At 43.8% G+C, this 27892-nt stretch overlaps 2 protein-coding genes across 9 annotated transcripts in view; one reads left to right on the forward strand and one right to left on the reverse strand.

The window, feature by feature from the left end:
- LOC119379541 (phosphatidylcholine:ceramide cholinephosphotransferase 2) overlaps window positions 1-17349 on the forward strand; it is a 204948-nt gene extending 187599 nt beyond the window's left edge. Inside the window, exons 6-9 of the mRNA XM_037648833.2 lie at window positions 243-399; window positions 2225-2400; window positions 10422-10584; window positions 15572-17349. Coding sequence (XP_037504761.1) covers window positions 243-399; window positions 2225-2400; window positions 10422-10571 — 483 coding nt within the window. The 3' untranslated portion in view covers window positions 10572-10584; window positions 15572-17349. The remainder of the gene's footprint in view (window positions 1-242; window positions 400-2224; window positions 2401-10421; window positions 10585-15571) is intronic.
- A 6825-nt stretch (window positions 17350-24174) lies between these two features.
- Window positions 24175-27892, reverse strand: part of LOC119379545 (rap guanine nucleotide exchange factor 2) — a 493626-nt gene continuing 489908 nt past the window's right edge. For all 8 annotated transcript variants that reach the window (XM_049412009.1, XM_049412010.1, XM_037648837.2 and 5 more), the window contains one exon: window positions 24175-26027. In XM_049412009.1, coding sequence (XP_049267966.1) covers window positions 25996-26027 — 32 coding nt within the window. In that variant the 3' untranslated portion in view covers window positions 24175-25995. The remainder of the gene's footprint in view (window positions 26028-27892) is intronic.

The following is a 27892-nucleotide window of genomic DNA, read 5'->3' on the forward strand; positions in this document are numbered from 1 at the left end:
AGGATAACTTTGCTGCTTTCTTCGTGAGAAACTTGAATGGGCGCTCTTTTATAGCTTCGTAGTTTGTAGGGTGGATGACAATACTTCTTTCCATGGAGCTTCCTCCTCCTTTCTGACTTGCTTAGAAGGCTTCAAATTAGGAGAGGAACTAGAACAACTGTGTTTAAGCGCTTTCATTGTAGAATGTTGAACTGAAGCTGATTAGTGTACATTCTCATTTCTATTTCCGTTTTTTCTTCCAGGCAAATAGCACAAATCCACTACTAATAATGAAACGGGTTGCCCAGCTGCTGAGTGGATTTGGACTGTCCATAAATGGGCAACACACATTCTGTGGAGACTACATCTACAGTGGGCACACAGTCATTTTAACTCTTTCTTACCTCGTTGTCAGGGAATGTAAGTAGGCACATTGTGTCTTGGATCACTCTTTTTTTCAGTTTTTAAGAGAGCATTGCTTTTTACATTGACTCCATGTTTGCATTATCTTCCTCTTCTTATTATATCTTCCACTCCCCCATACCAGTGTGTTGAATAGCAAATGGGACAATATAACCCATCTGCTTTCGCTTTCCTTATGATCCTTTTGTTTTACTTTGTGCATGTTTGGCACATCGTAGCCCTTTTCCCCTCATGAAAATAACTTGTAAAACTAGTACAGCAGGCTCGTGGTAAGCAAAACTTGTTTTAGTGTAACCATGTAATAAATGTGGTTACACTGGTTGGTGCATCACCTGCATGGAAACCTTGTCTCCATGAACTTTGGCTGAATAAAACCAAAATTACCTATACTGAGTACGATGAATCTTGTTTGGTAGGTACATGTGTGATTTGGAAGGCCAATTATACTGTAACGCCACCAAGTAGCAGGAGCAAGACAAAATTGCAAGCGAAGTTCCAGCAAAGCAAAGTTTGAGATCAACTGTCACTGTAGCCCACTGGCTATGTAGTTGCACTGCTGAGCTCGAGGTCATGGGTTCACTCCTGGCTTTGGCAGCCACTTTTGATGGAAACAAAATGAAATAGCATTTGCATACTTGAGTTGCACACTAATGAACCTCACGTTGGCAAAATGAACCTAGAGCCCTCAATTTATGACATTCCTCATTATCATATTCTGGTCTTGCTGCCTGAAACCACAGGTTTTTTAGAGTTTCAGACAGAGGTAGCAGGTGCCTGGCACAGTCTTTGTTGCTCTGAAGTATTTCCCGACAAGATGCTTCCATCTCCTGTGAAACTGTTTCACAACACTTGCAACATCCAACTCTGTATCTTCATTGGCAGCATTGCAGCAGTTAGCACCACCGTCGTAACTACTGTGATGGTGGCACTAACTGCTTTGCTCTGTATTCTATACTTTTAAACATAGGCAGTTTATAATTCTTTGTGCAGAGGGTCTTCGATACATGGGCAAAATTTTTGGTAGATATCTTGAGTTGTTTTCGCTCAGAAATGACATAAATTGTAGTTAAAAGCTCAGAGAAGCATATAGAAGTCTCTGATAGCACTGGAAATTGGCTTGGCACCTCCAAGATGCCTTCAAGATTTCACCGGCATGTTCCCAACAATGCTTATTTTATTTCTACGAAGTTTTGTTTAATTAATGGTATGTCTAGTTGGTTACAAACAGGAAATATTCTAATATAGTTTCGCTTTATAATTACTCATCCAAACAATAAGTACTGCACATTATTACAACGTTGCTTGGCAGCAACTCTTTGCTGGCTGTGTTTGACATGAGGCTAATTGTGCTGCTTGAGTTTCTAACCCATTAGCTATTGCATTTTTGATAGGACAATGGCTTAAACAATGAAACTCTATGTTTCACAGCAAAATTTACATTCATAAGCTTTTCTCCCCACGCTTGCACTGGACAGATTGTGTTTCCAGAAAGACTGCAGAGTTAGCAAGGAAGTGTCTGTTGTTCTTTTAACTTTTCTGCGAGAGACTGGTCTAAGTGACACTTGGTAAACATAATACTGGAAAGAGATGCTCGGGTGGAGCAATTGCTGGCCTGGTCTGCCAGGCTAAGACTGCCTGCAACAACATCATTACCGCCACCACCACGCTTTTATAATCTAAAGCAGAAAGAAGGGCTTAGGTTTAGGAAAAATGTCGTATGTGAATTGTAAAAGGGCATTGTTTGCGTTAAGTTGTCATACCAGTTGTTGACATAACGAATGTCTGCTTGCATTTTTTTCTCTCTCTCTCTCTCTTTCGGAAGATTCCCCCCAGCGCTGTAAATACTTGCACCTGGTCTACCTGGTCCTGAGTACGGTGGGGATACTCATGGTGCTACTGTCACGCGGCCACTACACTGTTGATGTGGTCATTGGCTACTACGTCACAAGCAGGGTGTTCTGGATTTACCACACCCTTGCAAACAACATGGCTCTCAAAGTAAGCAGCTCTCCATTATTGTAGTGTTTAGATAAGATACGCACACCAGAATTTGCAACAGCCGTAAGTAGTTTCAAAGGGAAGTTGCAGTGCTTTTGACCCAAGGTTACTGTATCTCGTTTTACCATTGGGTGTAATGTTTCATTTTTCTACTCAATTATTATTTACAGAATTGCTATTACATTTTAGAATGTGGCACTGACTAACACTCCCAGAGATTACACAAACATAAATACTTAATAAAGTAGATGGGAAAGCGACCACCGCCGTAGCTCAATTAGTAGAGCATCTGACACGTTATCTGAAGGTTGTAGGTTTGGTCCCTCCCTGCAGCAAGTTGATTTTTCATGCACTTTAGTTCCTTTCCATTTGTGTCATAATCACTATACTACAGTTAAAGCCTACAAATAATGTCCCCTATACCTTCCTTAGCTTAATTAAATCTGTTGGTTTCATTAGGTTGTGTCTAACAAAGAAAGGAGCCCTCAATCAAACCCCCCAGAATGCTTATAAGAGCGTTTTCTCATTATGCAACACTCAGGAAACCACTTATAATTGTGATTGTGACTGGTGCAGTAATGAGACCACTGTGATAATCACCAGAGGCCATTAACAGCATGTGCAGTTGGGCTGTTTGTTGCACCCTGTTGGGCAGTGCTTTGTGCTGCGATTCCTTTTCTTCGTCTCTTGTCGTGCTTTTAAAAATCTGCTGTTTGAATGGCAGAGCGCCCTGCCTGGAAAGGCGCTGGGCCCTGGCTCGAATTCCGAACGCAAACAAATTTTTTGTCAACTAATAAACTTTCTATCGAAGAAATCAATATGGATTGCTAATGTAGCCTCATTAACAAGTGGGGTGGATGTCTGTTTTTCTGTCTTTCAATAATTAATGCTGGTAATGTTTTAAAAAATGTATGATGGTTCTTGTGCATCAAGGCCTTTATTTTTGTATACTAATGGCACTCTCTGGCCACATATAGCCCTTACACAATTAAAAATCATGCATAATAAAATTTTACTTTTACGCAGTTTTCTGTTATACTTAGACATTTCTTTGGTACCTAGTTTTTAGTGGAGCTTTAGGCGCCTCCCCCCCTTTTTCCCCATTTCAGTGACATCTTCGGGAATAACAGCAGATTTTTTTTGCTTCATGCTGGCTGCAGCCAATCGCACCTGAATAGTGTTGACGAAATATATGCACTTACTTTGTTTGGCTTGTTTTTAAGGTAGTATGCAAGAAGCCAACAATATTCTATGACAATTTCATTCTGAAAGAAGCCCTGCAACACTTTTTAAACCGAGCCAAAAACGTTGCCCATCAGTAGTCAAGGCTCCAGCGAACATGTGAGCCAAATGTTGCTGTACTGCATGCAGTAGAGAATGTACAGTTGTGTGTAAAACGCCTGCAGTGGAAAGGAAAAAGATGCTGCCACATTCAAGCACAAGAACCAAACTGATCTTTATTTGGGCCCTCACATGTTCAGTCCACTTACACTCATCGCCATACAGTAAAACCTCGTTAATTCGAAGGCCTCGGGACCGAGAAAAATATCCCAATTAAGCGGGATTCCCAATTATCCGAAACAACGCGAAATCAAAGAAATCAGCCAGAAAACGTGATGTACGGAAGTCACACCTTTATTGTGGCAAGTCAGCCTACTTGGAGAAAAATTCCTCCATGCGTGACTGACGCGTTCGGTAGTTCCCAGCATGAAAGTCATATTTTCCAGCCTGTCAATGAGGCGCAGCATCTCAGCCTCGCCGCCGTTGCACTCGACGAAGCTGCGCACAACACTCAAGGCATCGATGACATCCGCCAAAGGGGGTGCTCGGGAGGGCTCGTCATTGCTGTCAACATTAGAGGCCGAATCGGTCGATCTCGCAGCTATCTCGCTGTCGATGTCGGCGTAACACGTCTGCACTGTGCACTCGACATTTGCGTACTCGGAGAATCCGATTGGAGTGCACTCCTCGTCCGCGTGCAAAGCCTCATATAGAGCGCAGAGAGTCTCCCCTTCTTCTTCAAACGGGCAAGTGACAGCGGTGACAGCAAACTCAGCGGAGGTTGCCTCTTCTTTCACAAAACCGGCATGCTCAAAACACCGTCGAATAACGGTGGCCTCCACCTGCCTCCATGCGTGAACAATGAGGCAAATACCACGAGGAGGTCAATGTTATACTCCTTTCCGTTGTCATAGCAAAGGAGCATTCGCTTCAACAGATTGTAGCGATATATTTTCCTGGTATGGTGTATGACGCCCTGGTCCATCGGCTGCGATAGCGATGTCGTGTTCGGGGGTAGAAAGACCAGCCTGATTGCCTGCAGGTTCTGAATGTCGCCGTGAGCTGGGCAATTATCGACGACGAACAAAACGCTGCGCCCTGCGGCCACAAACTTGCGGTCAAAGTGCCGCACGTATTCTTCAAAGAGTGCAGCTGTCATCCAAGCTTTCTTGTTGTTTTTATAGATCAGGTCATCCTTGGATGGCAGTCGTGCATTTTTGAAACAACGAGGCTTTTCTGTCTTCCCAATAATAAGCAGTGGCAGCTTGTGCTCACCGCACATGCTTGCACCAAACAAAACAGTGATTCTATCTTTGTTCTGTTTCCGCCCCTTAATGTCTGCCTCCTTCAAAGCGAACGTCTTCGTAGGCAACATTTTGTAGAACAGAGCAGCTTCATCAAGGTTGTAAACATCTGCTGCTTCGTACTTGGCGAGTAGTGGAGCCAAGGTGTGCTGCTTCCAGCCGTCGACAACAGACTGATCCGCGCTGCCACTCTCGCCACAAACAGTCACGAATGTCAGGTTGTTGCGCTCCTTAAATCGGCAAAACCATCCATTGCTGCATTTAAACTCAGAATGTCCAAGTTGCAGTGCCAGCTGGTTGGCCTTCTCACGCAATATGGTCCCATTCACAGGAAGGTGTGCTGTGTTGGCTTTCTGCAGCCAGTCGATCAGAGCTGCTTCAACGTCTGCGTACGTAGGCGGGCGTACTCGTGTACGCTTTGACGAGTGCGTCTTTCTGTAAGCATAGAGAATTTTCTCCTTATTCTTGATGATGTTGCACAGCGTTGACAGAGGCACGTGGTGCTTTTCGGCGAGAGCCGTTTTCGACGCCGTCGACTTGCTGGCCTCTTCAATTAAGCACACCTTTTCGTGCAGGGACAAGCTCTTGTACTTCGGCATCTTCCTTCCAAGCACACCTCAATCAACTAATTCACAGGGAAGACACTCAAGCGGAGACAGGAGACAAATGGAGCAGTCGCACCGAATCGCACAATGCTCGCCAGCCGACATCCAAATGGCACAAAGACTCCACAAAACATTCACTTCGCTAGAGTGGCTAACATCGCTGTTGAGATGATGATGATCACGATCGCAACCGCACGCATCGCCGCCTGGCAATTGCTAAAACATGGCGTCTACGACGTATTTCCGGTAAAAAAAAACATGGCCTTCGAGATCCGTACATCAAAAAAAAAATGCATGTTTTAGTTACAGCCTCCGAGATTCGCAACACCCTTTGCATATCTTGGAAGTCGCGGCCAAGTGTGCCAATTAACCGGGAAGTCGCAGACTGGCCGCACCAATTATCCGGTTAAATTTACATGTAAAAATTTGGGACCGCGCAAATAATACAAATTATCCGGGATTCCCAATTAACTGAGTACAAATTACCGAGGTTTTACTGTACTTTGTTGTCGTCACAGCCACGCCACCACAGAGCCCCGCGCAGTATAGACGGAGTCTCGGTTCAAAGCGCAATTTCCAATTCTTTTGTTTTCACATGGGCGGCTGTGAACAGTCGAAGGAGGCGAAAAAAGAGGAGAGAGGAGATGTGATGTAGGCAGTTTCCAATGTTAGTGCGGGTCACCAGTGCCGGGACTATCAAAGGCAATTGTGGAGGGCAGCTATAGGAACAGCGTAACAGGCATATGAAGTGACGTCAGGAATTGTTCAGAAACACCTTGTCCTGAGAGCCGACATGCTGAGTGGATCATGCCAGCTGGCGTGTTGAAGAAGTAGGCATGTAGTTGATGTCAAATGTGGGTTCATGTGCTCATAGTTGTGTATCTGGAGAAGTCCAGCTTAAGGGGAGATGCTACTTGAAGACACTTTTTCTTTAATATTCACCCTAGAGCAATGAAACTTGAGCTGCTTATAGAACTTTTTATGCTGATTTCAAATATATAATTAGTTTTCTTGCAAGTTGCATACTTTTAGTTCTGCAACATGACAAAGTGAAAAACTGAAGCATTTTGCCCCCCCTCTTTTCAGACCTAAACTTCAATAATTTTTTACAATTGATAGTTCATAATGTTTCAAATAAAGTGCGGAATGCAAATAACTAATTAGGAAGTCCATACAAAATATGTACTAGATGTGAAAATTTTTAACGTTGGAAGTTCATATTTCTCCTACCCTAGTAAAAGTTTACATAACTTTTTTTAATTTTATAATAAGAATATCGAAACTTAAACAAGATAATTGCATTTCTCGTACTTTGGAAAAACTTTGGGAAAAATTTCATGCAGATCTGAGCACCAGAAGTACCCGAAAAAGGAGGGGCACATTGACAAAAATGGCAAAATTTGTGTTTTGAGAAAAACGAGTTTTAAAGTCAAAATTGCATGTTTATTTATCAAAGATGTCATTGAATGCAACGAAATTTGTACACAAGAAAGAACAATCCTCCTTGTAGTGGCCACTGCCATTAAAATGCGCCAGCATTATAGGTTTGGCCCTCACGGCTCTTTCGAGCTGACTCCTCGACAAGAGATTTTTTCTTCAGCGCACGCCGACGGGCCCTTGCTTCTCCTGTTAGTTTTTGAGACATTTTTTTCTGGCGTGTGCTGTCCCGTGATGTGCCAAGAGCAACCAGATCATGAGACGGGAGCACGCCAAGCTCTTACAGAACACGTTCAAAACTGGAGTGCCCTCGATTAAACCAACATGTTCAGTGCTGTCATATCAGCAATCAACGAAGACTCGTCGTCCTGCGATTTTTCTTCGTCTTCGAAGAGTCCGATCTTTTTCTGGGAGGCACTCACATATTCGAATGCCGCGGCAAACTCGTCGGACGCATCGGCGTCACTGCCACTACGCCTTGCGGCAGCAGACGATCTTTTCGTGGTTTGAGTGTTCGGCTTTGATTTGCGCCGGCGTCCTCGAAATTTGTGCGTCGCGTGAAACTTCACAGGCCGGTGACCGCGCTTCCTACGGCTTTCTTCATCCATAACGGATAAGCACTCGAGAAAAGCGTTGTTCAGCTGCGCTGCTCGACGAGACACGGATCCTGCAAGTAGGCTTCACAGCACACACAGGCGCGCAGCGGCCAATGGCGGCTCCCGATCCGTACCACGTGATTTAAAGCCAGTCGCGGCGCTCGAAGAAGGCGGCAAAAGCGTGCTTCTCTTTATTATTTCTTGCGCTGCAGCAGCGCGGGAAACCGTTGTTATTTGAAGAGTGAGGCTCGGCTCTTCGCCTCATGCGGTCGACAATGGTGAGCGGCGGCGCAAGGTGCTCGAAGATGACACACTTTCGGCCTTTTGACAACCACCTTGTGCTCTTTAGACGCAATTTTAAAGCATTTCCAGTTGAGTCTCGACATTGATTTTTTTTTTTTTTTCAGAACAGTAGAGGTACTAATCTTAACAAAACAGGCGAAAACAAAAATCGATAATTTTTTAGAAAACTCGTGTTTTTCGACCCGCATCTCCCCTTAAGAGGGTTCACTTGAGCTTGCGGGCAGAGGTCATTGGTGCATCTAGTGCGATACATGCAGAACCAGATTGAGAAACATCACAAAAAGTTATTCGTATGCAAGCACCACACGAAATGCTTGTTGAGGGAGCATTCTGTGCATGCACGAACAACTTGCTGGTGGCATATGCGAGCACAACGCAGCTTTTACATTTCCGTGAATGCCACACATTACCTGCCTGACAAGCACGAGGAGCAGGGCCAGAAATGCAGAGAAAGTGACAAATCAGGTGATATAATTCACAGAAAAGCAGAAACTTCGAAGCACTTCAGCGTTAGTGAAGAGACAGGTCAGGTCGGCAGTGTGAAAGAAATGCTGCAAGGATCAGCAAGAATTCATGGGTAGCACAGCTTAGGTGGAAGGAGGACAGAGCAGCTTTTGCACTTGCGGAGAGGGATCCATATCTGCAGCATGTTCTTGTTCAGGCCCATACGCATCAGGTGATGAATTTGGTGCTACTTGACTTTGAATATCCGGCTGTCGGTACGAGGTGGCACTCATTCATGGCACGCGACATGCACAGTGTTGACTTGGGCACCATATCAAAAACTATATCATGCTCTGATGGCAGCATGGACATCTGTAAACAGATTGATGCTCTAGTGCTGAAACCTGGTGGAATAGGAGTACTTAATTCAACGAGTTTAGGCAGAGCTATTGTGATGGCCCGAAGTTCGCAGCCAAGTGGTTGTGTGGCAGTGAGTAAGTGACGTGGCACTACCGGTTGCAGTAGGGCTAGCATGAAAAGTCAGTCTATCTTACACGGGCCGCAGGCATAAGACAGACTGCACCACAGAGCAAGTAGAAGCATCTGATGGAGTACTTGTCCTGCTGCGAGATGATGCCACAGAGATTCCTAGTTAGTATACTCTATATCTTCAATGAAAGTTGTTTGTGGACGCCGCTATGGTTACAGTGCTTGGCTGCTGGCCCAAAAGGCGCAGGTTCAATCCCGGCTGTGGCGGTCACATTTCAGTGGGGATGAAATATTAGAGGCCTGTATACTGTGCATTGTCAGAGCACGTCAAAGAACCTTGAATGGTCTAAATTATCTGGAACCCTCCACTATGATGCATCTCATAGTCAGAGTCACTTTGGGACGTTAAGCCCCACAAACCAACCAGCTGTTTGTGCACCAGCAATGGACATAAGGATACACATATTTACGGGATTCAAATGAAATTTTTTAATGCATGGTCTAGTTTAAAAAAAATGCATATCTTGCATTTAAATTTCAGATAATATAATTGACAACCGGGTTACTTCTCTCTTGCTCTATTGCACTCATAATGATTTAAATTTCAGTATGAACACACTGCCTTGTATTATTCTCGTCCCAGTGCAATTAACAGAATAATAAATTATAGGCTAATCCAACACATTAACAAGTGCAGGCACGATGTATGAATGTTTACCACACTGCAGCCATTTTAACCTCTTTGCTACTGTAGATGAACAGTGCATCATTTATACCTCTCCTGCTGAAGATGAGCTTGGCTGTTCCACACTGAAATAAGCTCTCCAGTAGTGCTGCAGTCAAGCAATTTCAATCCTTTTCGTGTGATTTTCTGTGGCAAAAACAGATGGCATGGCAACAAATAAAATAACAAACTTGCAAAATCTCAATTTGACATTTTGCGAGAATAGTTTCGATCCTGGCAAGCATGATTTATAAATGCTGTGTCCCCATCTCTGCTTGCCTGGTCTGTCATCTGTCCCAGTTCTTCAAAAATGTCTTGAGATGTGTGTGTGTGTGTGTGTGTGTGTGTGTGTGTGTGTGTGTGTGTGTGTGTGTGTGTGTGTGTGTGTGTGTGTGTGTATACATATATATATATATATTCTCTTATAGTACTTACAAATAAAGTGGCTTTTATGAAGTTTTCTTCGTTGTTTTACAATACTCGCAGCTCATTGGACAAATAATAGTCTGGTATTTTTAGATTATTTTTTGCTAGGAAGCTCAGCAGGCAAAAGATTAAAAGGTAAGGCAAGGTACAAAAATTTTTATTGCTCCCCGCTTGCACTATACAGCTGAACCTCGATATGACAGTCATGGATTTAACTAAGTAATTTCAGAAATGTTATCTTTGACTATGGCATGTAACAAATAGTAAGTGCTCATGGTGGACGATATAAATAATAATGGTATTTTATGTATATTACTTCATTGTAACAAGGCTCGATAGTTCTGCCACAGCCATAAATTCATTCACTTGATTGACAGCACCTATTTCTTTGCCTGTTCTTCTGTACTTGCAGGTTGCGTCTCAGAATAACTACCTGTCACGGTCATGGTGGTTCTCACTATTCACCTACTTTGAGAAGAATGTGGGAGGCGTAGTGCCACGCCAGTACGAGTGGCCGCTGCCCTGGCCCCGGAGGTGGCTGCCGCGCACTCGGATATCCTAGCACCGCACACAGGGTGAGCACTGTGCAGCAACAAATAAAAGGAGCACAAGCGTGCAGGTTGTCAACAGTCTACCACACAGCTCCAAAGAACTTATACATTTGCCTGAGGCCACTCGAAGGCGGAAGTTATATTCATCTTTTTCTTCTCAATCGATCTCTTGATCCTCCCCCACCCCCCTTCGAAAGCTTTCTGCACCTAACGTGGTTTCGCACTCGCTGCCTGCAGGATCGGAGGCATTGCAAGCTTTCTGCACCTCACCTGGTTTTGAATTGCCTTCGAGATCGGCCCACCTTGACCAAGCGACAATGTAATGTGATGATGTGATCATGTAACATCATAGTGACATGATGACATCACAACTTTTCTGTGATGTCATGATGACATTATATGGTGACGTCATCACGTGATGATGATTTTTTGCATCACTCACGTTGACACCGACATCGGCGGTCAATTTTCGCGTTTATGAGGCATTGAAGGCTTTCACCTTGATAATATGGCCTTGAAACATTTGTTCAATCTTTTGAGGGTCTATATCTGCACTCACTTGGAATCAACAATCAGCTTTGATGTCACTGGCCTCAAGGAAGAAGCTCCAAGTCTGGGTGCCCATCATAGAGCTGCCTGCAGTACCAATGGTGCTGCAGGTTCGCTCACATTTTAGTTTTGTTAAAAAGGACTTGAAAACATGCATGCAAACTGTATGGAACTTCAAAGAAGTTATTCATTAGCTGGTCCATGGCTCAGCTTGCTGCAGTAAATACATCTTGGCATGGTGACTTGCTATCCAGAATTTTGGGTAGTCCAGTACTTTTGCGCTTTTTTACCAAAGCATTAACGCTAGATCACTGCAACGGCACAAAAGGGAGCATTTCCATTCGTGATAGCCAGTGCTGTGAGAGTTAGGTGTCACTGCAGGATGCTTTGCATTAAAATGTCAAAATTTCAGCCAAGTTGTTAAGGCAACCTCCAAATGCATGCTTAATAAGATGTTGATGTGGGCAAGTTCGAATGACAAATTTATGGTAGAAATTCACAAGAAAAAAGGCTGAAATGCACAGCGAAAGCTGGAGTATAGGTTGACATTGAATAGCGATCTACCTCCTGGCTTTGACATGAAGGAAATGGGGTAAAAAAGCTTGATGCTGTTAAAGGGACACTAAAGGCAAATATTAAGTCGTCATTGGTTGTTGCAATAGCGTCGCAGAAACCTCGTAGTGCTTGTTTCGTGCCAAGGAAATGCTAATTTTAAAGAAAGTCACGTTTTAGTGGTCTGCACGGTGTTAGCGCACTTGCAAATCACCCGCCTGAAACGGACCTTCTGACGTAGCAGTTGCCGTGCCCAATGTTGCCCGCCTTTACTGCCTGGCCGCCGAAGCTACGGTTTATTGCGCAACAGCGGCCATCAACTTTGCCAAGACGCAGCCACGGGCCACTCCGAAACGGTATAGTTCACTGTAACGGAGCGCAGCTTGGCCAGCAGCAGCAGAAGCAGAGTATCGACAGGGCGAAAATAGCGAGAGCCAGGCACATGCAGCAGTACGCGATACCGAAACTACTACCACTGAGACGCGCAGCTCGGCGAAAACGGAACTTTTGAACCACTCGTGCCATTCCCTATGGTAGCGCCAAGAGGTTCTTTTTTCCATGAATCAAACAGAAACGAACAAGCAGCATTTTATTACGTCTTGTGATGCACGGAAGGTTCTTAGTGGTTAATTGTAGTCGGGAGTCTTTGACGTCATCGGGATCATTTCCAAAATGTCCCACTCGTGGCGCACATCGTGTCCTACATTTACCTTAATTTCTCGATTACTAGAGCACTGCTGTTGATACTATTGACGTTTTAGACGTTCTCACATATTGACCTTTCACTCTGACATAAATTGTTATTTGTCTTTAGTGTCCCTTTAAACAAGGAGCATACCTAATTCTTTCATTACACTCATTCACTCTCAGAGGCAAAAATTGTACATTATAACATTTGATGTATATTGTCCTGATTATTGTCCGAGGACAGCTATTAGCCATGTATGGCATCCCACAGCACATCCTAAGCAATGTCCAAGCGTTTGCTATGTAGTACTAGGCATCAGGGAATGAGCAGCACCCAACGTGGATGTGAGAAATCACAGCAGCTCGTGTAACTGCCAACAGCTATTCTATCATTCTGATGGTATAGCTCCCGCCACTAGTGGCCAGGGGTCTTTCATGCTGTGTTCGTAGACTGTGGTGACTGACGACACCTCTATTCCCACCACTGATTTTCGCTAGCTGGCACTCATTCTCATGCGTAACGTACGCAAATAAATTCCACTTTAATGCCTTCAAGTTCAGTGGGAGCAACATAGCTTACGAAAAGAAACTTTCAGGGAAAGTCAACCGTGGTTGCGCAGTTTTGCTTTCATGTATTCAGTCTTATCATTTTCGAATTCAGCTGTAATATCAAGCCCTATACGTGGTGATTTTTCACCCTGAAGCAGCAGTAACGCTTGTCTGCACATTGTTTACAAAGCTTGTGTGTCCAGAACTGCAAGAACAACAAACATGGCAACACTTTTTTGTTTCTCTTTTTCATAGGCCACCGTGACAACAAGTGAATCTGTGCCGAAGGCTGCTATATAGGACAAAGGAACACTTTTTTACCTTAGTGTGAATTTCTGCAAGCGTGCGTCAAGACATTGTTTTTGCGGTTTTCGGAGCAAGAAAAAGACTCATTAGACAGTTATAGTTTAGTGTTAGCGTGATAGCGGGGGTTAAGGGAATAGCGTTACCGTGCCGGTAACGTTTGTTGCGGACAGCACGTTTTAGTTTAGCAGGATAGCATTTTTATGTGCCCAAGTTGAGGCGGTGGCGTCACCTAGCGGAGGGTGAATGCGTGGAAAAAGTTAGAAAGAAATAAAACCGAGAATTCTCGCCTGTATCCCCGCATGCCGCAAGATTACTACTTTTTTAGTAACAGTAAACGTAATTAAATATGAACCATGCACCAAGAGTGGAAATTTTTGTCGCAGATTTGTTTACACCGATCTTCTAGTTAGGCATAGGAACGTTCGAAATGGGAAGCGATCTCAAAAACTACGCTAAGTTATACATAATACAGTAAAACCTCAGTGATACGAACACGGCTCGTACGAATTTCGGGGTGATACGAATTTTTCTGTGGCCCCGGCCAAGGCCCATTAGCCTGCAATGTAATGGAGTACAGTTGTTGCGAACCCATTTTCACCCGCGACATTTGATACGAACGTACGCTACCGCACAGGTACGAACAGGTGCTGCCCGCGATGTCGCAGAACATGCAGCAATCGCGCGGGCGCGGCAACCCAAGCGTCGGCTAGTGCGGGCATGCGCGCCGCGGCACTAGTTGACCATCAGCGGCACATCGTAGCCTCCGAGATTGTGCGCACGAATCTCGGAGGCCTTAATGCGCCTTCGGGTGCGTTCGCGTTTAGATTACAGATAACGTTGGCGCCACGTTTCTTTTTCTGCTTTGTCACGTAGACTCATGCTGCTGTACTCGAGGTAGCGTTGTTGTACTTTGCAAACACACACCTGCCACGTAGATGCAAGCAGCGTCAACATGCGCGATTGTTTGGGACGCGGACACCTGCCAACTCTCCGATTTGCACGGGAGACTCCGGATTTTTGAGGAAACCTCCCAACTGTGCGGGAGCGGCCGTAAGTCTCCCGAAAAACATCCCCAACACTACAGCGATAAGAAAATAAAAAAACTGAGGACAGTGGTTCTAAAATTTTCTGGTCTTCATTAATCGCGTGCAAAGCGCTCCTTAAGTCGCTTTCGCCGCAGTACTCCAGCGTCATGCAAAAAAGGGTATTAAGATTTGGGAGGGGCTACTTGTTCATTAATTATACACGCGCGCACGCACCTATATTTACGAGTACAATTATGATCGTTGACCTCCCAAAACTTTACTTTCAGTCATGGAAACGACATGCCGCGGCCCTGAGACATAATAAATGAAAATGTACGCCAGTTTTCTTTTGTTCCATACTATTTTTTCATGTTTTCTGGTGATACGAATTTCGGATTATACGAATATTTTTGGTGACCCCGCGAGATTCGTATCACCGAGGTTTTACTGTGCAGTGTCGTCGAAGCTACCTGAAGGCAAGCGAAGCCATTTCGCACAGTCGTTTGCTACGAAAGAAGTGGATCCGTCCACATCAACACTAAATTTAGTTCGAAGTGGGCGTCCAAAACCGCCGCCATGTTTTACGTACACTACGTTAACCACGCAACACGGTAACGCTAAATCTGAAAACTAGCGTGCGTACGGTAAACGCTACGGGTCGTTTAGCGGGCTGCGCATGCGCATTTCGATCCAGTTATTCTGTTAAACCCACTAAACTATAACTGTCTATTTGCAGAAAGAAAAAGGAGACTCAGATTCATTTACAAATATAAATTGAATACCGAGAAAATGTCAGGTGGCCTCAGGTCCCATGGCTAAAATTAGGGCTCTCCATAGAAAAATGAGGAGCAGTGACTTAATTACATCTTTTTGGGTATTCTAAGTAAACATACATGCATGTGAACGTAAATTTATTTTGTTAAATATGTGGTGCAACTGCTCCAACTTAAAGGCTTAAATATTTATGTTCAGAAATGTGACTGGTAAGTGCTCCAAAGTGAGGTTTTAGCTGCTCCAGAAACTATGCCGAAATGGCTTTGGTCAATCACATCACCACTACTTACATACTGCTCCTGTGCAGTATGGAACACAATACACTGATCGTTGCAATTGCTGCTGTGTGCTGCTTGAAGCTCATTCAGTGGCAGCACATATTGACATCAGCAATGTTCGTGTGCAAACATAATTTTCACTGCAATTTGGTATTTGTATTTACTTTCTTAGATTCTAATTTATTAGTGGCCCCTTTTTTTTCTTGTTTTGCCAAGTACTTTTAATATGTATTTAAATGTTTTGGCTGTAGTGTATGACTTATGCAAATGCTGTGCACTGTTCGCGTGCAGGTTAGGACAAGCAGCAGGGCATATGAATCTACCATGGTGTGAAGGACAGCTGGGGACAATGCTCAAGATCCCCCAGGGAGGCATGCGTGTGCGCGTCGAATCTCCTCATGGCCAGCCATCTCCTCCACACTCCGTGTGCAGTGCTGCTCATGTGTCGTCAGCAGAAGACCGAAAAAGCATACTGCTTTCTCTTGTGCGTGCCTCTCTCCTGATCTGCTACTTTTACAGACAGTCAGATGCAACCAAGGAAACAATAAGCTAATTCAAGTGTGTTGTCAACGACCGTTGTTCTTTTCTTCTCCTTGTGTCTATCTGTGTTTGTCGGCTTCTGTGTGGGACGTGTTTCTTGCCCTCTCCCCCTACGATGGCTACTTATATTTTGTCGTCTTCTGCAAGTTTCATCTGTGCAAACATCAGTGTGCGTTTCCCTTCCACCATGTTGCTGCACTATTTGCCAGTCCGAAAGACTTGCGTATTGTGGTTATTGCTTTTAGTACCTTACTACGCCAACCTTTAAAGGTGTGCCTTTCTTTTCCTTTTTCCTGCTTTAATCGTGTACATAGTGCTTTTAAGCTTCGGGCATCCTTTGTTCTTTTTTTTTTTTCATAAATATAATGTACAGTTTGCTCTTAATGTAAAGTGAGGCAAAAGGATGAGACAGCTGAAAAGTTATAATGTAAACAGAACTTTCGAAAGCTTGTCAAAGTTTTTGCCAAATTTTAAGATATTGGAGCCTCTTTTTCTCCACTTGCGGCTACATTTTTTTTACTATGCTTTGTGCAAAATTTTTGAGCTCGCTATTGCGGCACAAGTGTAACACCAAAGCCCGATTTCAAAGCCTTTTCTGCTTTCTCTACATGTGTGTCACAATCACATCGTCAGGCAAAAGTGAAATGGTGCCAATATATAACCTCACCACGGCACTCCTGTAGGCCAGGGACAATGTGCAGGGCATTGGGTTGAACATGTGAGCAACCTTTTACTGTCAACAACTCCTATTGCCTACTGGGGAATGAACCATTATGCAGTATTGAAATAAAAGTATCAATAGTTGTGCTTTGAAGTTAATACACATTGTCAACCCATCTCAAGTTATGCAGATTACGCTTGTGATAATGTGAAGTGATGCGTGTGAGGAACTCTATGGTCAGTCACTCTGCAAAGTATGTGGATATTGGCAAAACCTTTTCAGAAGGGAAAAAGGTGCAAGCATTGACTGGTTGACTGTTTTCGGGTGGCATCTTGCTTTAAGCTATTTGGTGCAGCCACAACCTGTCTGCTTTTGTTTACCTGTACATACATTTTCTTGTGTGTCTTCAGGTATGAGCCACGTACGTGTTGATGTTTAAGCCTTATACACAATATCCCACAGGTTGTGCTTGACTAAAAGATGCCTTAATGTGGTTTCTTCCCTCTGTATAAGGATTGGATGTGCCATCTCATTCTTTTCTAATTCTTTTTCTTCGTTTTTTCTTGTAATGTGTGCCTGTAGATCTGCATGTAAATGTTGTTCTGTTGCCTTAACATGAGCAGTCACTCGAGGCTTTCTGCAGGTGGCTTTGATGCAACAAGACTAAAGAAAAACAGAGCCAAAGTTTACGGCGTTTTGGTCATAAAGCTGCATAACACAAAAAGTTGCGCAAACAATATTTGTCTCTGTCTGTGATAACCAGAGCAAACGTTATGCAGGTCCTTGCGATTGCTGTGTGTATAATGAAAGAAAAAAAGAAAGAAGACCGTGCGTGAAAGTTGCAAATAAATATTTTTCGTGCCCGGCACATAGTTTGTACTGTGTCTCACAGAATGCTAGCAGATATATTTCTTGAACATGAAAGAGACTGTGAAACAGGCTGGGACATAGGATGGGACCGCGATCTTAACATACACGAGAGGCCATTCAGCTGCAAAGCAATAGCGTTCTGGAAAGGACTCAATTTCGTTAATTTCTTAGATGAACTTCATCCTTGTTTTAGGAAGTTTCAAATTTAAGTGTACTGTTAAAGTAGTTGGTGCATGGTTCCTTGTACTAGTTCTCAATATACCACCATGCACTCCTGCTCAAGTGCACAGAGAGAGTTGTAAATGATTAGAAAATGCTACTTGTTAATAATCTGTCGCGGAAACAGTATTGCTCCTCTTTCAGAATTTCTAAGGGGCTGTGATGCTTCTAAACATTAGTATACATAATTATCTACTGCCTTCCTTGCAGCACAGGTGCCCCTCATCTTGCACACACCCAAACACAAATGCCCAAAGGAAAGCATTGCTCGTAATGAGGCTTGGCTACATGGCTAAAAGGGCTTCACCATTCCTGCCGCACCATTCCTATTCTTGAACCTGTTTGCCAGGAGGAAGCATAAGTTTGCCAAGCCAACGTGCTGTCTCCCATTTGACCTCTTGGCATACAGCAACCTGGTTTGGCAACACTTGTTAGGCCAATTGTGTCTCTTGCATCTAATAATTGATCATGTCACTGCTTCCAAAAATCTCATTTATTTCATTTGCATTTCTCCTAACCCTGTGTTCCCATTATATGAGATCCAAGTTCCTTCTTCATTGGACCTGTGCAATTCACCCTGTTTGGTCCTTGCCCAACACACTTTTCATGTTTAGCACCCTCAGACCTTTATTGCATTTTCCTGGCCTAACTAGCAGGGCTCTCCTGCAAAGTCTAGTCATTGATGTAACTTTCACAACCCAGGTGTCGGTGACCATAAATAGAGCATTTTAGAAATGGCGCACCAAAATATATCCTTGTACCTAAAGCCCCACACCCTGCCTGCATTCTCTTGTATACATCCTGGCTTTCTTTATTGCATCTTGCAGTTTGCATCCCCTAATCTTGGATATTCAAAACTAAAAACTCTCAAATGTCTGTCACTGACCAGCTCCACACAAGCTGACCCACTCACTTGTCTGCTATTCAGCACCTCTAGATAAAGTTGAAAAACGTGAAATGATGTGTGCCTTGCTTTGATGTCAGCACATTGTGAATCAATTTCTTTAACAGAATAGTTACTTGTCAGATAGTAGCGTCAAGGAACAAAGAAGATGCTTGCGTCATACTTCAACCCTACACATTTCTGGAGAGCTTATTTTCTCCTTCAGTGTTCCCAGGTTTAGTTTCATTCGCTCGCTCTTTACATCTGCTGACCTCCTGATTAGCTCAGTTTGTCGAGTGACTTCCGTGGAAAAGTGGTGGTAGGTTTTCTTTGTAGCCTCATGCTACTCTTTGGTCAATGACCATTTTTGTATACTTCCTACGCCTTTCAGATTTCCGCAGATTTTGTATGTTCCTACATATCCTCCCAGGGTCCGCCAGTTGGACATCATAAATGAGTAGCATGTACTCTCTTAGGGGACTCTGAAGGAGCGTAAACTCAAACAGGCCCTCTATTAGTGCTTTCACTCGTGTGAAAGCACTGCAGCTAGTGTCCACTTTAGTTCGTCCAGCATTGGTTGTACAATACTAAAAAAGCAATTTGGTAAATGTCATGTAGTGTGTTAGCATGCTTCACTCAAAGCTGCCACACTTCACTGGTGCATAGCAGCAAGGTACTTGTTACAAAAAACTCTGAGATTACCCGACTGTACAGTAATATTTCCTTTACAGCCAGGTTCTTTGTTGCACAGCTAATTGGTATGGCTGCGGTAAGGAAAGCTTCACCATAATTTACATAATAGGTGGTGCACATGCATAAACTCTATCCATAAGACAGGCTATCTTATTTTCCTTTGCGGGAAATTTCAATCTTTTTTTTTTTGTGCTGTTTATGTATACAAAAGGACATGGCTGTTTAATTTCAGAATTAAAGTGAATGCAGTAGCTGGTTCTTTAGATATTTCGTGTCGAGTTTGTGAAAGGAGTACGAGTTAATGTACCCATGACTGAGCATGCCAACCTGTGCAATTTCATTGTCTGTGCTGCAACAACTTAAGTCCTTCGAAGTCTGTCCCCTTCGACACAAGGTGACCACCAACTGGAACAAGGTAGGTTAGCTTGGTACGCAATTAACTGTGGCGCAATACAGTACGTCGGCCATTCATCAGTAGCACAATCAACACACTCACTTCAGCTAAAACCACATTTATGGAAGAGAGCTGCAAGATGTAATTACTCAACCCTCGTGCCAAATTGTAATTGCTAACTTCGTGCTGTATGTGCATGTTGCAGCCGTATATGTTGTGGGAAAGTATTGACATTCTTGTCTTTTGCACGAGTGTACAACTGTCCCCTTAGGCATCAATGGTACAACTACTGAGCGCAACTGCCAAGCATTCGTACTCTGCTAAGTTGTTGAGGGAAGTGTCAGCTAGATAAATAACCAGGGTTTTGTCATTTTGAGGGTGCAAAGAGTCGCCGCAGACGTCAAGTATCGTGCCGTTACCATCTACGTACATTCTCCCGCGTTTATAGGTCTGTTAATTCGCAACCATATTTGCCTCTGCGGTATTTAGGCCCGATCGTTCGTGACCAATTAGTGCACTTGAGGGGTGAACTGCGGCAGTGTGCTTGACTGGGCTAGTTGGTGCAGGAAGGGTAATGAAACGGCTCTTTGGACACTGCTGTGTCTGTTGTCTTCACAGTCTTCATTTGGTCCGGTTCAAAGTGCTGTCGTTGACCCTTTCACGATGTTCTTTATACAAGACTTGTTAGTAGCATACATGCAAATTTCACCACAGCCCCCCCCCCCCCCCCCCAATTTCTTCCCCCATTTGTCCAGTCCGAAAGAAAACGAGCACCGCAGTGGGTGCAAAAATGAAAATGACGCGATGATGAGCTTCTCAAAAAGGCCTGCCATTGGTCCTCGGCTTTCTGGGGTAAACGGCAGGAAGTTAACAGTTGCTTTGAATGCAACCTCAGGGGTCTTTCGTCGCCATTATCGTAAAAAAAAAACATGCGAAGTTATAACCCTGCGCATTAAACAATGACGTGAAAGGTTCGACTGAGTAAAGGTATGGGGCAGGATGGGCGGCCGCCCCCGCTTCCCCTTGCGCACGCCTATGCGTAGAAGGGCTCAAGTGCAGCCAATCACTAGTACTGAAACTATCCGTGACAAAAAAAAAAGAACATCGCAGTGCATTACAAGACAGTATAAAATGCAGCTTGGGTATTTCAGTTTGATCGAAAAGACCTTGATGTCACGCTAATAAAACAACAATCGTCATCTGGCTTGCGTTTCCTTTCTCGAAAAGTGTGCGCCGCTAGTGCTATGCATTGCGTGAGCAGGATGTAACGGACGCACGACGAAGCGAAGAAACCACGCCAGATACGGAAGGCTTGCGTGGCACAAAGACGCCCGCCCGGGAGTGCACACTCCTGCAGTTCTTTAATAATAACGCGCGAGCGCCGACCCTGGACACTGTAGCTCCTAATACAGGCGAGGAGTAACGAGATTTCCTGCATGATGCGCAAGCGCAGTGCGCGAGTGCCGTCTGCTGCGCTGTTTGCTTTAACCCTGTAATGCCCACTGTATCATATTTGATACATTAAATATAATGCCTCAAAAGAGGTAAAAAACCCGTCAAAGCTTCATAGAAAAGCCGTTATTGGATCATTAACATGTTATAATTAAGTTACACTGAGTTACTCATTTAATCAAAATAATTAATTAATTTTAATTAAGAGTAATCAAGTTATGTTCGAAATAAAATTTCACCCTTTTTTTTCTTAAAATGAACTCTACAAGAAGAGTATATAAGGTTAGTGTTTTCTCACAATTTTTCTCAAGGCAGAACGCCTTTGGGCATTACAGGGTTAAAGGGCCCTGCAACACTTTTCCAAGTAATCATCGAATGGCTTTGTTACAGGCGTTTATTGCCTCACGAATCGACTGCCGCAAAAATTTTTAGAATCCGTCAAGTACGAGCAGAGTACATTTAAGCGCTTTCTCTCTCCTTGCGTACCATCGAGAGCGCTGAAAGCTACGCGGGGGGGGGGGGGGGGGGGGGGGGCAAGTGACAAGGGGGCAAGAAACTACGCGTCATGACCTAGAGTACCTTTTTTTTTTTGGGCACGTGGTAACTCTGCAGCTCACGGTGCTTAAATCAGCTAATGGCCGTGGACTTTAATTATGGCGCGGTCATTTGGGTTTATGACATCATTTGTCGAAAGAGCGAACGATTATTTTCTAGCTGACTTTGAGAATTCATTGTAAATTCCCGGCCACGTGTTCTCAGGAGCCTCGACTACCGATCGGCTGCGTTTTCTGACCATGCTGAAAGTGTTGCAGGGTCCCTTCTTGGATGCATGTATATCAGCCTTATCCGTGGACCATGTGTTCAGAAAGCCGGTGTGACGCTGATCGTCGTATCGCTGATCACGTTGCTTCTTGACGATATTAGAAACTACCGTACCCTGGGGTCAATTCTCGTGCGATATTATTGCGATAAATTAGTGCGATAAATGTGTCGAGCACATTTCGATGCAGCGTTCTCCAGACCAAAGGAACCTTCGTGTGGACGTGTTCCGTAGATAAGTAGTACCTTTGTTGTCATTACGTCAAAACAACCATAGGAAGCCAACAATGTTTATTTTCCTTTTCCATCACCAAAACATTCAGGGATGCTTCGCGCAGTGTTTTATTTTACTTGATAAATGATAGGGCGCCCCGCGCTCAAAGCTCTTTAGCGCTTCTCATTCGAGCAACGAAGCGCTTCGGGTTCGTATGGAATTCAATGAACAACGCAGGCAGCAAGTCCAGGTACTTGTTCTTCTTCAGGGTGTTCGCGCGCACGCCATCGCGCCACTTGCTCATGATGACCTGACCAACGTTACTAGCCCTGACAGCGGGCGGTCATGTCGGCTTCGAGCCTGTCGACGAGCTCCGTCGCGCGCTCCCTCCGAAGCTGCATTTCATCAAGCAGGTCGACTTTCGCGGCCATGGCAGCGACAAGTTCAGTACAGCGCTCGTCGAAGACGGCTCCCACCGGATCATCGTCTAGGCACACCGACGTGGCAGCAGCGGCGGCGTTTTTTGGCGCGCTTGACAGTTCGCAAGCTTATCAGCTTTACACTAGTGATGCCAAGCCTGAAGGAAGTGCGGAGCTGAGCGGCCTTCCTTGTTTATTTCTTTCTTTCCCTCTATAGGTATTTCTTTCTATTTTTCGCTCCTATATTTCTTTCCATTTCTCACTTCCTCTTTATTTCTATATATTTCTGTCTGATTCTCTTTATTTCCTTTGTTTTTCTTCTATTTCTTTATTTCTATGCTATTCTTTACTCTCTCCCCTCCTCCTTTCCCTACATCTCACATCTCTCCACCTCACCCTCACTTCCCTTTCCCACCCCACTTGGTATACTGCACTATACAAGGCCATGTTAAAAGTGGGTAGTGCAGACAAACTTGTGTGTCCAAACCATTAAGTTGAAAATGCCATTCAAGTATGCCTGTAAGGTACTCTACTATGAGCTGAAGTTTCCTATTCCTTCATTTCGATGAAGTATTATTCATTCGCTCTACATTGATTATTTGCAACACTGCAGGTAGCTAGGTTGTAGTGCGAGACTGCTGGGAGATATTAGGCAGTTTTAGAATAGCGTACGCAAAGCTTTGCGTTGGCTTTTCGCGCAACTGCGCATGCGTCATACGCTAACCGCTTGCGGGCTCCTGTTAAGTGACTGAAATAGCGGGCCGCAAACGCTAACTTAGCGTACGCTATTCTAAAACTGCCTATTGACTGCCCTCTTATAATGTACACCCCTAGTACAAACATGCACAAAGTGCATGCAGCACGTATGCATGTTTCCATTTGAATTAAAAAAAAAAAAAAAGTTCTGGCAGATCCCATGCATTGTAGGATTCCATTTCATGTGAAGCATTCAGCAAGTAGCTGCTTATGCCGCACTTTGAGCCAAGTATTGAGATCTCGATCAATGCCTTTGTGTAACTTGAATAGAGTGCACAATGAAGGTCTCACCAGGCACGTTGACTACACTGGCGTCAAAAGGGTAGCTCATTTCATTACCTAACGTAATGCCTGCACTCGTGTTACAGCACAGATGTCACTTTTATCGAAACAAAGTACATAAGTAGCATTCGTTGGCGTATTTCTGAGGGGACGAGCAGCGCTAGACTATAGCTTGTTGAGCCATAGGAGTACATATGTATTTGTGTGCTACATTAAAATGGCTAACCATAACAAATGTTACGTCTTTCTCTTGTTTAATGTACGCAAAGTTTTCAGTGTCCATTTTCGCTGTCCTGGGTTGACATAGACTGAATCAGCCTGTGGCGCATACCCACATATCATGGGTTGTGGTATGCAGATATATGTGCTACACGTGATTGCGGGACAGGATTTGGCGACGGACACGACAGGCATGTCATGCTTTTCTTGTCATGACCAGTTAGTCGTCTTCGTCATACACTCTTATCCTCCCATGCCAATTTTGGTATATACCAAGTTGAGGAGGTGACCCCGAGAGCACCCAGATCGATGGATAGATAAATAGAAACAGTCAAAGTGCCTTTGGTTCGCAAAGAAATGCTTCGCACTTAAAAATAATACATTAAAATAATACGTTTGCAACACAGCAGGTTAGAAATTGTCTGAAAAGGAGGAGGGGAAAATGAAGTCACTGGACAGTGAATGGACAGCACTGAAAGCATTTCCATATTTATTATGGATTTGTCTTAACTATGTACAGCTCTGATATGACCACTATACAACAGATCTGTTTTGTCTCTGCCTTCTTTACATGACCATAGAAGTTCTTGTCTTGGCAGTACAAAAATATTTTGGGGAGGAAAGAGAACAATGTTGTTACAAAAACGACGAGGCAGCAGTGTGCACAAGGTTTCAGGAAACCACGGGTAAATGCCCGAATTTTGCAAAAATTTTGGCAAGGAAAGATGCTACACCTCTGCACATTAAGTAGAAAAATGAATCCTGTGTAACTGCTGCAGGTGAACAGACATTCTCCCCGTGACAGCAATAATGGTTGAAATGCAGGTTTATAGCAGCAGAAATGAGTCAGGTGTTTTTACGATGGATACAAACTGATACCTGAGGAGCTGATAAAGATAAAGAATAATACTGATGCTACAGCAAACATTCTTCACAAGGCAGGGAATGAAAGTAACTGCTGTTCACAGGACAGCAGTGAATGATGACACGTTAAAAGCATGATGCATGCATGAAAATAGACAAAGCCTAAAAGCCTCTTTGTTCGTTAACTTTTACAACTTTCTACCCTTGAAAGCACAAACTTAATATAACAATAAGCTTCAGCGTATGTATCTTCTGAACTTTTATCTTTACTATAATTATATTGCCATGCTGTCTTACAAATCAAACAAAATGAGCTGACTATACTTGAGAGCACAGCAGTAAGAGGCCTGTTACGGACGTCATAACTCGAAAACAAGCATGCAGTAACACTTTCTGCAGGCATTTTAAAGAAATTCACAGGGCAAAGGACACATACAACATTCTTGCTGGCTGAGGTGGTGGCAACATGAATAGTTCAGGAATGCCATCCACTCAGTGCCGGTATTTTGTCAAGCTCTCACAGACGCTGGTTGTGTACCTTATTACATACGAAAAGAGGTCATAATACACAAAAGCCAGAAGAGACGAAAAGGGAACAAGTTACAAGATACAGATATTCAAAGCCCAGCGCAGCCGAGCTAGATAAACAAATATAACAGGAAATGGGCACAAGATACACAGGAAGGAAGTAACATTAAAATGGGACCAGTGCTACGTTGATACGTGAATGGCAAAAGAAACAAGTTGCCCTATATACAAAACTTTTACATTACATTGCTTGCCACGTCAAGATAATAAAATCTCGAGGCAAAAGCAAAAGGTACAACACAAGGCGTCTTTTGTTGTCACACCCAAAGACAAAACGAGTGAGTTTGAGGCCTTTTATGAAAGGCTGTCACGACAATATGGTACAAACAATGTGCAGGGAGGGCGGCCTCAGACGTGGTGCATTAAATGTTACACTAATATATAAAAAGCATTTGTACACATCACTAGATCTTTGGTTTTCTTTCTTATTCCTCCAAGTTTAGCTTTTCTTGTGCATGCTCACAGAAAGCAAGAATACACTGCTTTGCCCTGCTAAAAGTGCAAGCTTGAAACAAGGTGCTGTAAAGTGCCAGACAGAGAAACACAAGCACAGTCTAATCACCACATTTTCACACTTCTTTTACAAATTAAGGATGTGGGAAAACGAAGCAAAAGGTTTGAAGAAAAAAAGCGCAGTCATTTTTGCACAAACTGTCTTGTACACCAATGCACACACACGACCGCCATGCCACTTGGAGGCAGTGCAGACGGCACAGCTTGCTCACGTCCGTCGTCGACTAGTGGCCCCCCTCAGGTTGCGTTTCCATCAATGGCAGCCAGTTTATGCTCGCAGAACTTCTACGATGGGTGCAGCTTGGTTCCTTGTTGTCCATCATAAGAGATCACACAGCAGAGACCTGTGTTTCGTCTTCATCTGTGGGATGGAGAGAGGAGAAGTACGGCGTGGCATGAATGCTTAAGTATAATGTGCTTTCAAGCGGAAAAAGCATGCTGCACAAAAAATTTGTGACAACAATTCACGCAGGCTGTACGTGTAAAGGCAATTGGTTAATATTAACCTCCTCTCCAAGAGACGGCCTGCCCAAGCTTATACGAAATAATGTACAGTGTTCTGCAATTAAAAAGAGAAAGTTGGCCTGTGTGGTGGCTGACACTCTTCTGTGCCACCGGTCCTGGAGGTCAAATGCTGTCACACAATGCCGGACCTAGGTTTGAGCTTTTATTGGATACCAGAATGTGCGAACTCAGTTTCACCAAAATACATCAGTGGTGCAAAAAAGCACTGGCCATAATGCGGTCCGATTATCGTATTTTAACTGCCGAGTGCTGTACACTAGTGTGTCACATGAAAAGACCTCAAGGCTTTGACGATATTCAGCTACTGGTAACAATTCTGGCGTTGATAAAAGTTAGGTGAAGCATCGCTGCTCCCGCTTGGCTCTCTGCTTGCTGCCTCACAATTAGAAATCCCCATTACGCCAGGCACAGGACTACTGCAGAGTTTATCAATTCGAAACATACTAGCGAGTAAAAGGCAAAAGCTATAATGGCTTACAAGCACTAATTGCAACTGAGAAAAAATGACGTGTCCCGCAGGCCACAGCATCCTTGGAATCAATAAAGCAATATAAAAAATGTAAAGACAGTAGGCACAACACCCCGTTGCTGGCTGGCAAATGATACCACACTGTATGGCCCATTAGTAATTCATTAGGAATGTCACTTATGGCAAAATACATTTGAAGACTCCGTTAAGGTGTGGTACAAGGGAGAACGACTTGCATGACAACTTACAATATGCATGCTAACAAAATTTCTTTAGTGAATCCACAGAGGATTTTACATTCACAGGATTGATGTTGGCCAGTAATTCAAAGCACAATACTTTGCCAGAAGCTCTTGCACATTGCACCAGTCTCAAGTGCATTGATATTCTAGTTAAGATCTTTCCTAACTGCACTTTCCCCACTTTGTGGAGACACTGACACTAATTCTGCAATTACAACATGCCACTAAACTTATCAAAAGGTAATAAGTGATGTTTCATTAATTAACCATCCCATTGGTAAATATCACATAAGTGATAAGTTTACAACTGCCATGACGCTTGGACAGCATTAACTGTTTTGTTGCAACTTCTCTTTTTAAAGGGGTACTGGCACGAAAATTTTCAGTAGTTTTTTTGCGTCAAATGAAAGGCCAAGCCCTCGAGAGCCTAGAAAATGTATTGGTAGTATGCGCAAGTGTGCCCTTAAAAAGTAATTGCATTGAATTGTAAAAACTTTATTTCCCTGAAAAAGTAATTGCAGTAAGTTTTTAAAAGCTGCTTTCAGTTCCTACTGTACCCTGACGTCACAGCACGGTATAAGCTTCTCGTCACGTGCTCGCTCAAGATATCGTGATGTTTCCATGGCACTCCATGGCTCCATTGGTGATGCACAAGCGGCCACTTTGAGCGTTTCTGGTGACGCATCAGCAATTTTGAATGCTTTGGTACATCGTGTCATCACAACCAGCCATACTGGTGCGTGAAGTCACCAGAATTGACAACGTAGCCCGATGTCACGGTAGCATTGATATCTGTAAATTCGCCATGCGAAAATACACTTTAATGTCAAAATTAAAATATCTTATCGGCATCGCTTGAGCTTCACACTTGGTCAGAGCTGGCCCTTTACAGAGGAGATTTGTATGGAGGAGTAGTGCCAGCTTCGAAAACTGGCGTCAGTACCCCTTTAATAATATTACTGTCGTTGCCGAAACGTGGACGATGGTGAA

This window comes from Rhipicephalus sanguineus, chromosome 1 (assembly GCF_013339695.2).
Source record: "Rhipicephalus sanguineus isolate Rsan-2018 chromosome 1, BIME_Rsan_1.4, whole genome shotgun sequence".
Lineage (NCBI taxonomy): Eukaryota > Metazoa > Arthropoda > Arachnida > Ixodida > Ixodidae > Rhipicephalus > Rhipicephalus sanguineus.